This window comes from Alosa pseudoharengus, unplaced genomic scaffold (assembly GCF_046254945.1).
Source record: "Alosa pseudoharengus isolate Yale_2024_CS ecotype anadromous, Long Island Sound unplaced genomic scaffold, YU_APseudo_1.1 YU_APseudo_1.1_scf_12, whole genome shotgun sequence".
In the NCBI taxonomy this organism is placed as follows: domain Eukaryota; kingdom Metazoa; phylum Chordata; class Actinopteri; order Clupeiformes; family Clupeidae; genus Alosa; species Alosa pseudoharengus.
Genome location: NW_027468587.1, coordinates 29,564,305 through 29,581,207, shown reverse-complemented (window position 1 = coordinate 29,581,207; position 16,903 = coordinate 29,564,305). Strand labels below are relative to the sequence as shown.

The 16,903-nt window shown below is 39.8% G+C and overlaps 2 protein-coding genes across 2 annotated transcripts; one reads left to right on the top strand and one right to left on the bottom strand.

Moving 5' to 3' along the window:
- Positions 1-4,056: 4,056 nt before the first annotated feature.
- upk1a (uroplakin 1a) lies at positions 4,057-9,288 on the bottom strand. The gene is made up of 9 exons (XM_076280734.1): positions 9,260-9,288; positions 8,934-9,040; positions 8,585-8,695; positions 8,080-8,280; positions 7,760-7,834; positions 7,554-7,661; positions 6,535-6,711; positions 5,824-5,907; positions 4,057-4,925 (listed from the first exon to the last, which is right to left on the bottom strand). The coding sequence occupies exons 3-9, from the start codon at positions 8,645-8,647 to the stop codon at positions 4,881-4,883; spliced, it is 753 nt and encodes a 250-aa protein (XP_076136849.1). The 5' UTR covers positions 8,648-8,695; positions 8,934-9,040; positions 9,260-9,288; the 3' UTR covers positions 4,057-4,880.
- Positions 9,289-14,165: 4,877 nt separating this feature from the next.
- On the top strand, positions 14,166-16,561 carry LOC143118448 (uncharacterized). The gene is made up of 3 exons (XM_076279502.1): positions 14,166-14,238; positions 14,682-15,533; positions 15,652-16,561. Exons 2-3 carry the CDS (start codon positions 14,686-14,688, stop codon positions 16,418-16,420), a joined length of 1,617 nt encoding a protein of 538 aa, XP_076135617.1. The 5' UTR covers positions 14,166-14,238; positions 14,682-14,685; the 3' UTR covers positions 16,421-16,561.
- The last annotated feature ends 342 nt before the right edge of the window (positions 16,562-16,903 follow it).

Genomic DNA, 16,903 nt, shown 5'->3' with positions numbered 1-16,903 from the left:
GCTGCAGCTTAAAATTAGAGGAGTGTTGACGCTGCAGTTCATCACGTGCATGTGTGTTTGTGCGGCTTGCCATACATGTTGGACGTGAGATTGGGGGTGTGGCTGCATCGTCGATTCTACTTTTAAAGGCCGTGTTGCAGGGTTCATTTTTCAACGAATTTGCACAATTTGCTTGTTTATAATAAACATTTAAACTGTTATCCATTGTATTTGATGTTGTTGGGTATCACAAAACGGAATATAATACGAAAAAGCAGGTACTATTTCACAGCATTTGAAGTGATTCTCCTTTCCCCCACAATGCATTGCATTACGTCACCTTGGGGAGACTACAGACCAGACCAAAGCCCACCTTGAGAGCAAAGATTCTAGAGCGGAGCTTGCTTGAGAGTAACGAGAGAGGAGTAAAGAGAGACGAGTAAGGGATTGTTCAGCAGTAGATAGCGCAGATTATAGATAAATAGATAGGCTATAGATTGCCTAGATATGTATATAGACAGATAGATAGCTAGATAGATCATGTCATTATGCTGGTCACAGGGGAGCTCCTCGACCAGCGGCCAAAATGCACTCGCTTCCCTAGTTACTGCAGCTCTTCACCACAGTTTCCATCGGGACGGCACAGCCCACACAAGCACCTGCAAAACTGCGACTTGCCCATATTATCTCCCTCTTTGGTAAGCCGTACCCTGACGATGTCAATGGCAATCAATCACGAGTAGTAGTTATGAAAATATTCATGCTGAAGACACGACCAGCCTAATCGGCGGCGGCTAGAAGCTAACTGGGGTGGCTCACAGGTGGGACTAAAAAGTTAGCCCAGCTAGCTATCATGATGCTTCATATTCTGATCTTCTGACTAAGTTTGCCCGGTAGCCTACTTATCTGAACTAACGACATGATCACTATCACTAGATATAAAGAACATGTTGACTTTCATTCGGTGCTGTTCACTGACAGTAACAAAAAAAGTGTCGTAATGTTATAAGCATAATATATTGAACTGAATAGGTGCATTATGTAGCCTCATAACGAGGCCTCTCAAATTCAGAAAATTGCATTAAACTAAAATGGGAAGACATTGTTATCTTTGTTAGACCATAGGGTCGTTGTCATATAAATGCTGTAACGAAATTCGAAGTGTAAATATGTAACTTTATGTTGAAAGTGTAACCGCGACCGTTTCCCATAGGAATGAATGTAAAACATATACCCTCCAAAACGAGGGTATATTTTTAAATGATATACATATCGTGAGCTTAGAATTATAAGGTTCTATCTCCACTTTTGGTCGAAATTGAGTTTTTGACATAATCTGATTCATTAGGTGTTTATTAATGCCTGTGTGGTGTTATTTTTGTAAAAAAAATATTTTTTTAGTCAGTTATTAATAAAATAAAAAGGTTCCATCTCACAAAACATAAACCGAGTTGGGATTATAAAGTTCTATCTCCAGTATCCAATCAAAACCCTGAATGAACACGGATGGACCAATCAAAACCCACCTCTTAGCTCTGTAGCCTGGACACAGGGCTAAGGGCTGGACATTAGCCTGGACATTTGAAACCGGAGATGGCGCCCAAAAGATGTAAATGTACAGACGCTAGTACTAGAAGAGATCGGTAAGTTGAAACACATAGAGCTGGTATACAATACTAAATTTACAAATCATTATCTAACTAATGTAAACCAGCTTGTTTGCCAAGGTAGCTAGCTAGCTAGTTTAGCATTAGCAAATGTTAGCATTCGTTTGCTAGCGAATGTTAGCATTAGCTTGCTAGCTCACCAACAGCTCGCTTACAGTTTTGCACCTGTAAATCTATGTATGGGACAAATAAACATCCTTGTATCCTTGTAGATGGGAAACTGCAGCTTAGCTAACATAACGCCAATTTCTAACTTTACTCCCCTTCCATAAATGCAAGCTAGCTAGGTGCTAGCTTTTTAAGCTTGCTAGATTATTGGTGTCTTGATGACTGCAGCCTAATATAACGCCAATTTCTAACTTACTCCCCTTCCATAAATGCAAGCTAACTAGCTTTTTAAGCTTGCTAGATTATTGGTGTCTTGATAAAAGTTGCCCCATTTATATCAGGATAATAATTAAATTGTTTTTGTTACAGAAATGATAGTGGTGAAAGTCCTCCAAAGGGAGTGGGAGCGGCAAAGAGGACAGCAGAATCTAGTGGTGGGTGCTTCTATAGATGGGTGGAATTTCTGTCTCATAGTTTAACACTATCTTGTCAAATAAATTAACAATGTGTTTTTAAAAAGTGTTTAATGATGTTTAGTAACAGTGTGTGTGTGTGGGGGGGGGGGTATATGGGTGGAGAGGAGGGGATGTCAAGGGTGGAGGATTTAAAAAAGAACCGGTAACACTTTACTTGACGGGTGAGTTCATAACACATTCATAGCAGCTGTCATAAACTGCACATAAAGCATTCATGATTGTTTAATGAGACATGACTCAACATTCATACCAAACCTTTCATGAATGTGGATGACAGAACGACAAAAATGTGTCAAAATAAAAGTCCAACAATTGCAAAGCAGCATTGCCGTTTTTGTTCCAAACCTCTTACCTGATCACGTCACATCTGAGTCAATGGGCTACTCCAGTGCCAAAAAGACAGAACATGGTCAAGCAAATAATTTTTGTTTCCTAAAAATGTATTTGTTTTATGATACATTTGCAGATGATTTCTCATCTTTTGCTACTGGGAATGTCCAACCGTTCCAGGTTACACAAATACGGGTCAGCTGAATGTAGGCTAGTTTACCTCCCAGTGTTAAATTCAGTGATTATGAATACTTCACAACTTGTATAGTAAAGTGACATTCGATGTAGACTTCATAAGATATTCATGAAATATTTACAAAGGCTGGAGAGAAAAACGGCAATGCTGCTTTGCGATTGTTGGACTTTTATTTTGACAAGTTGTCATCGTTCTGTCTTCCACATTCATAAAAGGTTTGGTATGAATGTTGAGTCATGTCTCATGAAACAGTCATGAATGCTTTATGTGCAGTTTATGACAGCTGCTATGAATGTGTTATGAACTTACCCGTCAAGTAAAGTGTTACCAAAGAACCTAATGAATTACAACAATACATTATTGATTAGAAGAGTGTTTAGAAAGTTTTTAATGAAATAAATGAACACTGTTTTTAAAATGTTTCAGAGCACAGAGGGGGTGGGGGTGGAAAGGGATGAAAACATAACCGTCATGATGTTACACAATATTTTGTATGCTTTAATCTACTAAATGAACAGTTTTTAATATATAAGATGCTTCCTAAAGGTTTTTACAGAGGAGTTGTGGTGGACAGAGGGGTGGGTGTATATGTGAAGTAAACATTTTTTTGTTTAGCTGTAATTTTCCATGTCCATGTTCTTTGAAAATAAAAATAAAATATTTTTTTCTTACAAACTTGCTTTGATGTACACTATACTATTATATATTATATTATATTCTACAAGCTGTGTGCTTGTATTAAACATATATAAATTGATTAAAATCAATGGTTATATACATTTATTCTTTGAAATGTAGGGTTTTATTTGCAAAAGTGGAGATAGAACCTTATAATTCTGAACAGAATCAGAGCTCTCAGAATTATAAGGTTCTATCTCCATTTGGGCCATCTTAAAAAATCCCATTTCCAAATGTGTCAGCATTTAGATATTCTATCCTCAAAGTACCTGTAGGGTGATGGTCTTGTTGAGCTATAATAGTAGATTATACTACATAACAGTTTTGCCAGCTGGGATGTAAAAACTTTGATGCTCAATATCTCAGAACTACCCTAAACGGAGATAGAACCTTATAATTCTAAGCTCACGATATATTGAGTGCTTTATGTACCCATTAATCAACAGTGGTGTTTAACCTGCAACACAGGCTTTAAGTTCGAAGTTCGAGATTGAGATGTAATTTCGATGGATTTCGAAATAAAATCGAAATCGTGACACCCTTAGTCAAGATATTTTCAGAGATGTAATTTACGAAACATGCTTTTATTCATACAAATATATTAACTCATTTAATAATGGAGTTGAGTTGTTAAAAATATTTTTTATTTTTTTATTTAAACCTTTACTTTACCAGTCCCATTGAGACACAGTGTCTCTTCTGCCAGGGAGTCCTGGTCAAGATGGCAGCAATTATTTAAATTTGAAAGACAAAGAAAATACGACATGGGTACAGAGCATATTGTTGCAATATTGTTGAAATTGAGAACAAAATGTAGTACATATTAAAGGTACACTATGCAAGATATTCACCTTTATGAAGCCAATTTGATGGTAAACAAACTTACTTAAATAGACGAATCATTCACCTAGCATAGCTGTACAGCATAGACGTAGCGATTGGTTACCGAGAAAACCAGCCATGCAACTTCAAGACTGGCGGCCTGACAAATCTCGCGAGAATCGTGAAACATTACCTTGTCAGTAGATATAGCTCTTTGGAAATAGTTTTTGCCTGTTGTTAATCCTTCACCGCCACAAGAAAAGCATTTTCATTGTGTACAGGGGGGATAAGTCACGAGAAGTTTGCTATTTACAACAGCAGAGTAAAATATAAATATATTGCGACTCAGGGAGCTCTACAGTCGCCAAAAATACCTAAACCTGCATGGTGTACCTTTAAATAGAACAGAATTAATTGAAATTATAACAGATAAAGCAAATCTGAAATCAAGGTATTCAAACATTGTTGGCATCTGGCAAGTTGGTTCTTTTTTTTTTCAAAAGAAATGTAAAATACAAATACCATAACAAGAGATATACAGATGAAGATATGTGTTCCTTGCGTAGTATGCCGGTATATAGAAACCATCTGATGCGCTGTGGTTGCAGAAGAAATCCCTCTTCTTCAAATCATTAGATAGTACCCCATGGTCAGCAGCATTAACCAGAACTAAAATGGACAACACTCGGTTATAGTATAGTTTGAAATGCTATTCTATGTTCGAATTATAGGAATGTCACCCAATACAGCAAAGTATCATTTGAGAATAATAGTTAGGGAAAAAACATGAAAATTCATCATTCAGTTTTGACATGCAAAGATATGATTTGATTAACAGTGGTGATGCCATAGTTATTTTTTCTCAGGATACTCCTTCTTCCCTAACTGAAATTTCTACACATGATATATATCGTAAAACCACCAATTACCAACCTTCTCGTTTGAAACATTCTAAAACAACAATGTTTTTTAATACTTTAAAATAACATTTGATAAATGAACCTTACATTTTTCAGTAGCCATTCAGTGAAAAAAATCTGTTTTTGTTCTTACCGGGGCATTTACTGCCTGAAATATCCTATTTTGTTTACCACGCTCTGAGGTTAGTGCTGGGCTGGTGGGTGCCTATTTCCAACCTTTCTCACGGCACATCAACGGTTAGACCGAGAATTCTCGTCGCAAATCAAAATTCCATTGTAGCTCCAAGCGGTTTTGTACACGCAGCATTATAACACTGTTTACAGCTCTTCGAGTCAAAGGTAAAATGTAATTTTTGGTACATAGCTAATTCAGATACACTTATGGTGTGGGTGCTTGCGTTTCTTTAGAAATCCGTTGTCTTGGTTTGTATAGAAATTAATATTAAGTGACACATACACGTAAGAGGTTGGAAATACAGGACGGTTGGTAATAGGTGACGTTCCTATATCACCTTTACTGTATGAGCAAAGTTCCTAATGTAAATGTAAAACTTTACCTAGCATCTCTACTCATGTTTTTAGATTAAAACTGATCTGATATTTTTTCATAGGGAAAGTGTGACAATTAACAAGTCAAGAAAACTCACCATGAACATGAGGACCGAGAAGCCGTACCAGCTCACAGCCCAGGTGTACCGACTAAACACCGACTCGATGTGATCAAAACAGCCCTGGGGAATAAACGGTCCTTTCATTTACTTCAGTAATCAACAGGAAACATTGCTCCTACTCCTAACACGGCCACCACACTAATAAAGCACAGACCAGCAGAAACATATTGGAAATAGTAGGGATGACTGTCTCAGAAGATATTTACAGATTGGTTCAGTAAGCTGAGACACAACATGATGACATTTCAATGGCTGATAATAGAGCCGCTGTATCAATGACAATATACAGTCAGGTAGCTTGAATGTTCCAAGAACACATCCTCTCCTGGGATTCACATCAAATGTGTTGACCTGTATGAATTAGCAATAATAATAACTTATAATAACTAATTGTCTTATTTATTGAAACTACATGTGTGCCAAAGGAAGACCTATTCTGTTGCACTGTAATCTACCTAATGTGACGCACTGTTATCTGCCTGTGTAAAATGTGACGCACTGTGATCTGCCTGTGAAAAATGTGACGCACTGTAATTTGCCTGTGTGAAATGTGACTCACTGTGATCTACCTGTGTAAAATGTGACTCACTGTGATCTGCCTGTGTGAAATGTGACGCACTGTGATTTACCTGTGTAAAATGTGACTCACTGTGATCTGCTTGTGTGAAATGTGATGCCGTAACCCACCTTGGTGAAGAGGGTGCTGGCCAGCCCTGCCTTGCAGCCCTCCACGTCTGCCACCTCAAAACTGCTGAGTCTCTTGCAGCACTGCTGGGGCCATGGGTACGTCGTGCCGTATGTCATCCTAAATGTGGAATTATAATCTATCCAATCCTGTGGACGGTCTGCTCCACAGCATTCAACCTGAAGACGGGGAAGACGTAGGAAGACAATGTTAGAGTTCATCACTTCTGCAGTACCTGTGTTGCAGTGTTTAAACAAGCAGAAGGAACATTTCAGACAGCCATCATCATGCTCTCATATAAACATTATTATCATTATTAGTAATGGCTTTGTAGATGCATTCAGCTCAACTGCTGAAGTGGTCCAGCTGAGGTTGCAAGAATGTGTTTATCACAGCATATGTACAGTGTTCTCCAAGAACAGATCTGTTGCGTATTTCTCAGGAAAGAAGTATTTTCAGTACTGACGTAAGAAGTTTCATTGTTAGGTACCTAGCTGTAAGAAAAAGCAGGGTGCGCCCATCCAACAAATTTGGCGGGTGCTAGATCAAAACTTAACTGAAGGTAAAAATTTAAAAAAGGATCTGCACACTGTGTTAGATGTTCCCAGAAACTTTCAAGAAACAACGTAACTGTACCTAGCTCTAACAATCATTTAATAATGGTCACTGAAGACTTGACATATGACCTGGGGTCCTTCACTGCAGTGCATTCAGTTGACTAATTTCTCCTGACGAGTTGAGATTGCCCTGATTGCCCTGATTCCATGTTTCCCACACACCACTATGGTAAACCGGTTCTTTTACTGGCACCCAACAGCTAGGCAAGCTGTGTCAAGTCAGCACAGAAAAGGACACATGGTGCTGTAGCAGCTTGGAGTGGTGATGGTGGGTGTGGGTGTGGGTGTGGACATGACATCCATGACAAGTCACATCAAAATCAAGAGGTTTCGGTCAACAAGTAAAATGTAAAGACCCTATCTATTCAAGAGGCCCTGGATCGTCAAGTGACGTGACTGCTCACCTCACGCATCACCCTGTTCCAGGTCACTGTGATCTGTTGTCCTGCAAAGCTGTCATCAGCGTAATATTTCAGCATCTGTTTCTTCACTAGGTTGCTGTTGCCCACCAGCTAGGATCAAAGGGAAGAAATGAAAACATCAAATGAGGTGGCCTGATGATACAGTACATCTACTTCTAAAGGCTCTAGATATCAAAACAGATACTCACATAGTCTCTGTGGGTTGCTGCTGTGATGCAGGATGCACATTCAAAGATGAAGATTATAAACATCAATATCAGGTACTGTTAGACAAAGAAAATTCATCACTGAGGTTATTTGAAAGATGGTTACACAATTGGCATAAAGTGTATCAGCCCTAATTTGAATGGGCAAAGTGCAAAGTCTTGCAGACTGCTTGTTGACAGACTGTTCTTGCTCTTTGTCTGTCCTTTAAATTAGGGACCTGTGTGTTCTTTCCCTACCATTGAAGAGGAGCATAGTCTAACACACGCTACACGTCTCATTCATCTCCATTATATGCTCTTACCAGCAGGACGAGTAGACGGCTGCTCTTCACTACGGCCAAGATGCCAAAGACAGTAGTGCAGAAGAAAGCGAAGCCCGTGAAAATTGCTATCCAAGCTCCGGCAAAGATATCGTCCTTTCCAGAGACCCCTGATATGGGATACAACTCATATCCATCCACTGCCACCCAAATGGCCAGGGCAAAAAGAGCCAGGCTTGCTGCCTGTTGGGGGAAATACCATTGATTAATAACAGCAACTCAGAGTAATTGATGAGGTAAACTTTAGAAATTACAAAAAATACAATTTTATAAATATAGTTATGCATACCTTTACAAAAACTATGCGTTACACTAGAGTATTGAACTTTACTGTTTTTTTCATGCAGAAATACAATATTTTTGACAGGAAAACTCTATTGTAGGCCTTTTGCATTGTACTTCAGAAAAACTGCTGGAACTGCCGTTTTTGTACCTTTACTTTTGTAAGGGTAGGAGAAACGTCAAGATGTCATGCAGGGAAACTTACTGCCCCAAACGTATTTAGAAGAATGAGAAAGATCCTGAAACAAGTGTTTCCTCCATCCGCCATGGTGATAATGTGTGAACCTCAACTGCTGCTGTCTATGGACAAAGTAGACTAAAGGCAAGGACATTATTTGATATAGCATTAGCATACTCAATACTGTCAAAAATGCAGACCCACGCCAGTCACCTTATGTCACCATGTTAGAAACAACAACCCGGTCTAACAGATCCCAACTGTTCGTAATATTTGCCAGAACTATGAGCGAATGTCGCAAAACAAGCGTTTAGTCTGTTCACTATAATCCCCACAAGTTAAGAAAGTGATAAACGAAATTTAACAAAGTCCTTACCTGCTCACACAACTCCCCGGGACCGCACCTGTCGCTCCCGTTACACTCACTTCTTGCAGGGACTTGCTCCAGTGAAGTGAAGCTGTGGTGACGTCAGTGTCCCCATCCTTTCAGTCAGAGGGAAAAAAGAATATCGACAGAAGTATGCATAGTGGGCTTTTTTAACAACAAGTTGTCAAATGAACAGTGTTTGGAATAACGCCGTTTAAAAGAACGGCGTTAGGTAACGACGTTATTTTTTCAGTAATGGGGTAATAATTAATTACTTTTTACAACGCTACAACGCCGTTAACGTTACTGGACGTTAAATGCGGTGCGTTACTTACTTTGCATTGATTGAATAAACTGTGTAATCCGCCCCTGGCTCACAGCTAGTGAGGAGGTGGGTTAATAAAGACGTAAGCGATTATGATTAGCTAAGGCAGAGTCATGTTTGATGATAGCCAATCAGAGACAGTGTTTTTACACACTTGCCAGCACACGCGCCACAAACACACGCAACAGGTTATTGTAAGGGTGCATTCAGAGCACCTCGGAATGACAAGGACCGCCCCCATGGCTACTTTGTTTTTCCGACAGCAAGTGTTCAAGTGCTTTGCCATCGAATGTGTGACAAACACGGATGCCACAACAAAGGTTAAAACACACACTCACTCCTAAACTAACAACTGTATTTGCTTAAAATATAGTGTAAGATGCTCGTGAAAGAAAGATATGCAACTTTTCAAGTGATAAAAAGGGCAAATTCCCAAGTTCACATTAAAGGAGAATTCCGGTGTGATATTGACCTAAAGTGTGTTGAAACATGATACCGAGTGTGAACGTATGTCATAGCTGGGTGATTCTCCAACTATGGTACTTTTTGGACCTGAACATTTTCAGAAAATGAAACATTTTTAATTAAAATATTACTGGCATAATTTGTTTCCCCAGTATGCCTAGATACCTGCCCTGAAGTTGGCTGTGCTGATTTTTATGGAATAATATGTATTTTTTGACATTTTTCCAGACAATGGCAAAAGCAATGGTCATTTCCACAACCGAACAAAAACAAGCCAAACTGTCTACCTATCACTACCATGGAGACAGATGTGGAAAAGACGGTCGTGGAAATGACATTTTCCCACTTTCCCTCTAATATCTCATGTTTGACTAGCCTGTTAGTGTTAGTTTTAGAGTTAGCATTAAATAATCTCAAATTACACCTAATGAAATTGTAAAAATTCAGAATTTTTCCCATCGGAATGAATTATGAGCGGTTCAGAAATGACGTACAATAAACATACTCGCGGTATTTCTCATATTTACCTTGATATATCTCCTATGTATTAACCTCTGCTGGGATCATTCTTTCATTCAGCCATAGACTTCTCCAGAATATATCCCGCCTCCTAACTTCCGTATCCATCCAACTTCCGGGCGTGGATTGTCTATGGGAAATAACATGGCGTTTTGAAAGATCGTACCTGTCAAACTCTGTAGGTGACAAATTAAAAAAAGCTGCTGGGCAGATTGACCTACACACTTCTGCCATCTAGTTTCCACTGGATTTTTTGATTTTCGGTGCCGTTTAAGTAGTATAGTCTATAGTATACTACTTAAACGGCACCGACAATCAAAAAATCCAGTGGAAACTATATGGCAGAAGTGTGTAGGCCAATCTGCCCACCAGCTTTTTCAACTTCGCTACCTACAGATGTTTTACCGGTATGATATTTCGAAACGCCATGTTATTTCTCATAGACAATCCACGCCCGGAAGTTGGATGGATACGGAAGTTACGGAGGCGGGACTTATTCTGGAGAGGTCAATGTGGATCCCTCTGGAGTGTCAGTTGCTATGGTTACTGAGTATACAAATCTAGAATACTGAGCCTGGGTTTGCATTTTATGCAGAGGTGTGGAAATGACGGTGAACCCAAGGGACAAGTGTTTAACATGTTTAAAATATGCCAAATCGAAAAGAAATATAAAAACAAATAGTAGATTTGAATGAATTGGGTTATAATGCATACTTTCTGTTTGAATTTAAAATTATATCAGTATTAGATTTTAAGTGAGATAAGGTCAAAGACCCAAAGTCTGGCCTAGGGACAGAGGCAAAATAGTAAAAAACGCATATAAAATGTCTTATATTTTATAAAAAACAACATAATTGAACAATGATTTTTTTATATATAGGTTCCCCTAAATATGTAGTAAGTGTGAAAAAAATAAAAAAGTGGAAATGTTTTTTATTTTTTTAAATATATGTCAAGGACAGAAAAAGTACCATAGTTGGAGAATCACCCAGCTAGGGTTGCCAACTTTCTGATATGAAAATAAGGAAGGGGGGGGGGGTTTCGATAATACACTTCAGTACACTGGCATCCACTTCAGTTAGTGGGGGGGGTATTGAAATTATGTATGTATTATTGTACTAAATAGTGCATCATTTTACAAAATTGTGAGCCATTATTTACTAAAATGCGCACATAATATACTACATTCTATATGCACAATCTAGTAAAATGAGATCATAATAAGTCAAATGAGTGCACAATTTGGTATATTTTAAAAAAGAATCTTGTCTACATTATAGCCACTAGCCTACTCATTTTCTATCTGGTGCAAAACAAGAATCATTTCGATGCAAAAACACTTGATAAAGAAATAACTCTTTGTAGCCTATTATACTCAAACCAAATAACTTTGACAACTGAACTGGCGGATATGCTGTCATAGAAAAAAAGATGCACTGTAAAACTCATTACAAGACATGTCATCTCACGCTACGCTATCAGCGTAATATACGTGACTCGCAGTGGCTCAAACGAAAAGTGCATTCTCTGTTGGGATAGTGATGTCAGACAAACTGAGAGGGATAAATGACAGCAGCAAAGTTTCCCTTTATTTCATACAAATCGTGTATTTTTCGTTCATAGTCTAACTTAATACTGATCTGTCATGGATTTGCACGAGTTGATTCTCAATAATACGGAACAAAATGCGTTCCGTATCAGTTAAATACGGAACACATCTTTTTTTCCTTGCAAATACGGGACGATTCCGTATTTTACGGAACGGTTGGCAACCCTACTCATAGCCCATCTCGGCTTGTCCCCTGCACTCCAAAATCTGGCGCTAGCCGATGCTACCAACAGCTTTTTCAATGGCGACGAGTAAGAATGAACAGGTATGATAAGGGATCAGATTCCAAAAATAATTCAGTGGAAATGCATGGATTCCAGTTTCTTCCAGTAGCAGCAACTGGAATCCATGCATTTCCACGGAATTATTCTTACTCGTCGCTCGACTTATCGTGACTAAATTCAAGATGGCTGCAAACGCTAAACTTCGTGAAGATACTGTCTGTAAATCGTCTTGTAAGTAAACTACCAGTGCTTTTTCAAAGTTCTCAATGTCTCGTTTTAAATGTCAGGGCCCTCGGAAGTCTACCAATGAAGTGTGGAGATACATTGAGCCTCGTAAATGGTGTAAAACAGTGATTTATTTGCATGGCTAGCCCGATGCCGAAGCACCACCATTGAAAAAGCTGTTGGTAGCATCGGCTAACTAGCGCCAGATTTTGGAGTGGAGGGGACAAGCCGAGATGGGCTATAAGACATACGTTCACACTCGGTATCATGTTTCAACACACTTTAGGTCAATATCACACTGGAATTCTCCTTTAAAACTGTTGGACATGAAAGGCCACATGGACTACAAACGAACTACAACCTGACGACAAAAGTGATGACGAGCCCCTAACTGGGCAACTCTGTTAGCAAAATCTAGCCCCAGTTTCCGACCTCTGACTCACACATTAAGTGACGTGAATGACGCGGAATGATGATGTTTTCACTCGGAGAAAGGTTTTTCCGATGCCCATGAACGCTAGGTAAGTAGAGATTCGACGAAACAGCAGAGTTCGGGAGCAATCCGATGAAAAGTTGACATTTTCAAGGTGGAGCTATAAGCACTACTTCAAATTCATTGTGGTCAAAGGCAAGAACGTGCATGTAATGTGTAGGCTGCATTATGTCCAGGAGTGAAGACTTTGTCGACATCCGTTGTAAGCAACTCTAATTTAATGAGGCATCTCACACACGTATCTAAAGCTAGTGGCCAAAAACACCGATAGCCTACCTCCACCACAGATGATAGCTCGCCATCCACTAGCAAAGAAGGACTCGGAGCAAAGTCCTCCAAGCAGCAAAAGCTAGATTTTTTTTTGCCTCACAACAAAAACCTATGACACAGGCTGAAGTCAACCGTAGGTCTGTCGATGTGCAATATCTTGAATTTCCCCTTGGGGATCAATATAGTATCTATCTATCAATCTATCTATCTAATAAATGTCGAAAGTTATGTAGCCTACAAACACCTGTCTGTTCTACTAATTTCAACTGGCTTTTCAAAACTGCTCAAAAAATCCAAATTCTTTGACATATAGCAACTTTTTTTTAACAGTAACGCAAATAGTTACTTTCCCTGGTAACGAGTTATACTCTTATCATAGAGTAATTAAGAAACTAACTCAGTTACTTTTTGAAACAAGTAGTGAGTAACTATAACTAATTACTTTTTTAAAGTAACGTTCCCAACACTGCAAATGAATAGTACATTTAAATAGCTTAGCCATTGATCATGTGATTGTGATGATCTAGGCCTACTTTTTAAAAATCTGAAAGAAGAAACAGTCCTTAGGCTAATGAAGCCGTCAATTTGGATCTTCATGACAACCACACTGCAGTCTGATATTAATCATGGAACAAACATCAGTTTGCGAGTGTGGTGTCAATATGTAAGCTAGACCTAGGAATAAGTAGCCGTATGATTAGACGCTCTTTTTCATGGAGCTGTATATTGGGGCCATACGGCATAGAGTCTAATCATGACATCTGCTGGACGGTTTTGGTTTTGTTGAAAATGGCATGTAATAGGTCTGCGTTATAACCAGGCTAATGTAGGCTAATATTGTTCAGTAGCCTACTCAGGTTTGGAACTGAGACACACTATCATTTTATTTCATTTGCTGTTGGCCTATGAATATGAGATGTGTAACCCTATGTGTCTAACAATATTCTAGAAATACTGATGTTGGCTTAAATGCTTTTACACCTCAGGAATGATTTCTTGCTACTTACTCAGACTGCTGTTGGGTTAACACTAATGTTGACACTGGTGACTCACTTGGCAAACACACCTGATCCTTGACTTGACAGTGCAATACAGGACATGAGAATTATCATTTCAGTTCAGTCAGTCTGACACAATAGCACACATTGGACTTTGGAAGTTACTGACAGGATCATTTGGTTGATGTGAGTATTTTGCCTTACCCTTTAAAAAGTAATGTATAGAAATTGACCATTGTTCTGTGACTAACATTAAAGCCTGTCCATTGTAATGCAATAGCCTTTGTGTTTACAGGACAGTAGGCTAATAGTCCTCTGGTAATGATTATTTTCATCACATGTGAGTCTCTGGAAAGGCATAACATACCATAGACATGGTAAAATACAGTACTACAGTATGTCATTTTTTGTGTAAAAAATATGGAACTTTCTACATACAAACTGCAAATAATTCCTCTGAAACTGGAGTTTTGATACTCTAATCTTGAAGAAATGCAGCTATTTTTTGTAAACAAAAATACCATAGACATAAGATTTTTATTGTTTTTATGGATTCGTACAGAGTGCACTTCCCATTTCATGTAGGCCTATCTTTAATAATAAATAGTACCTTATATTATTTTGCATAGCGCTATGCAGGGGAAACTGAGTGAGGAGCACATTAAGCATGTGCTTGGGGCATGGAGAACGGCTCCACAGGTGGCTGGACTGCAGGACCAGCTGCTCGCAGTACTGGAGCTGTACGAGCACTTCCCACTGGACGTCGCCATCACTGGAGGCACACCTGAGGCCAACGCACGCCTAGCCAGAGTTGTTTGTGGACTACAGAACGATGAGGACTGCCTCATAGACGAGGAGGAGGAGGAGGGAGAGGATGAAGAGGAAGACGAAAGTGATGAGGCAGAGGAAGAACTAGACCAGAGAGAGATGTCGGATGTAGACACAGAACGTAAAGAAGTTAGCAAGAACTTGTGGAGAACAGAGAATGGCCTCCCAGTGTTGTCTTATCCTTATATCCCCAATGTTCGCATATGGATCTTAAATGGGCCCTCTGCACCATACTCTGCTAGCCCTCCCAATGCTGGCTCACTCTATGACCTGCTGGTGGTCCTCACCTCAGAGCTGCACCAGGAGGACCACATGGCGTCTCTCATGGAGCTGCGTGAGAGGGACCAGCCACTGTACCTAGTTAGAGCAGAGGAGGCTACTGACCTGGTCAGCGAGGAGCTTAAAGGGCCGTGCAAGACCTGCGCTTGGGAGCGCATGAGAGAGCGCAAATTAGAAATGCAGCGCAGGAGGAAGGAAAGAGAGGCGACAGGGACACAGGTCAGCCAAGAACCAAACAGGCTAGTAGGCATGACGGAGATTGGTGAGCTTCTCCTCTCCGTGCTTCCAGAAATGAGGAAGCAGGCTTTTTGTCAGTTTATACTAGATGCTTCCAAAGAACTCAGAGTGCCAAAAATACTGAGAAATAATGCTAAGTAAGTATTTCTGATAAATACTTTTGACATGTAATGTTTGTACAGATGGGAATTTTGATAGCTAGTAAGATTTCTATAATTTGGGAGACTTACGACATTTATCACTCCCATTCCTCAGGTCTACAATCTTACCCGCCCTTGATACAGGGAAGGTAAAGAAGGAGGAAATAGAACAGATCTCTGCATTTCTGCCGTCCAAGGCTCTGACCAACCATCCTGCCAGGCTTCTGAGTATCCTGAACGCCATGGAGGACATCCGTCTGGATGTGGGAGTCCTGGGCACCACCGGTTGTGGAAGCTCCAGCTTCATCAATGCCCTCCTAGGGCTGAAGAGCGGAGATGAGGGGGCGGCACCAACAGGTGTCACTGAAACCACCCTCGAGCCTGTGGCATACCAATACCCACAATTCCCCAACGTGGTCCTCTGGGACCTCCCAGGGATGGGCAGGGTTGGTGGGTTCAACTCCCCCTTTCATCTGAAGCCCAGTGAGGCTGATCCCCTGACCACTGCGCTGCGTCCCTCCTGTGATGTCTACGTCCTTCTGTCTCCTGTCCGACTCAGCATGGACTGTGTGAGCTTGCTGCACCATATCTCAGCCACAGGAACACAGTGCTACCTGGTCCTGTCCAAGGCTGATCAGGTTGATGAGGAGAGAGTTAGTGAAGTAAAGAGGTGGAGTGAAGAGGTTTTGTCAAAGTTGGGTTACCAACTGATGGTTTATGCCGTCTGTGCACTGCAGCCAGAGAGGATGGACTTTTGTAAACTGACAGAGACACTACATCTCTCCATATCCTGTCACAAGAGGAAGGCCATGGCCCAGCATGTTGCACAATTATTAGAGAAGGAAATCTTTAACAAGAAAACAGAGCTCTGTAAAACAATGTAATAATTTATAATTATTCCCAATTGCAATGTCATGTATAAGTCAAGTTTTTTAAGTCAATTTTATTTAAAGAAATGTTTTGTTACATTTAAATATGGAAATCTTTCAAGCATCTTCCTAGCGGTTCATTTTATATTGTTTCAGTTGCGCTACATTAATGTTCTAAATAAATCCTTTTGATAACCTGATGACAAGTAGCCTACTTATAACACACTGCCTGAAATGCTCTCTGCCTCTGCTGATTTAGAACACTGCCCAAGTAAACACAATGTCCTTGTGTCCACATGTCAGGAGAACCACACCCCAAAAAAGAAAAAGCCCTCAGAAACCATGAAATTAATTGTAGAATGTATTTATTGGCATCACAATTAGGCTACTGACAACATATAGGCATGTATGTAAATGTATGATGTAGGCTAATTCCCCGAGGGGCAATTTTCTCTATGCAGGCATAGTGACAAGACATAACACAACATATAAGACATA

Bases quoted from the DNA above. Each gene is read 5' to 3' on its own strand.
- upk1a (XM_076280734.1), bottom strand. From the start codon at position 8,647: ATGGCGGATGGAGGAAACACTTGTTTCAGGATCTTTCTCATTCTTCTA. The intron at 6,712-7,553 runs GTGAGCAGTCAC...CCCCGTCTTCAG, and splicing joins GGAACAGGGTGATGCGTGAG to GTTGAATGCTGTGGAGCAGA. The intron at 5,908-6,534 runs GTGGGTTACGGC...TTTATTCCCCAG, and splicing joins CCAGCACCCTCTTCACCAAG to GGCTGTTTTGATCACATCGA.
- LOC143118448 (XM_076279502.1), top strand. From the start codon at position 14,686: ATGCAGGGGAAACTGAGTGAGGAGCACATTAAGCATGTGCTTGGGGCA. The intron at 15,534-15,651 runs GTAAGTATTTCT...CCCATTCCTCAG, and splicing joins ATACTGAGAAATAATGCTAA to GTCTACAATCTTACCCGCCC.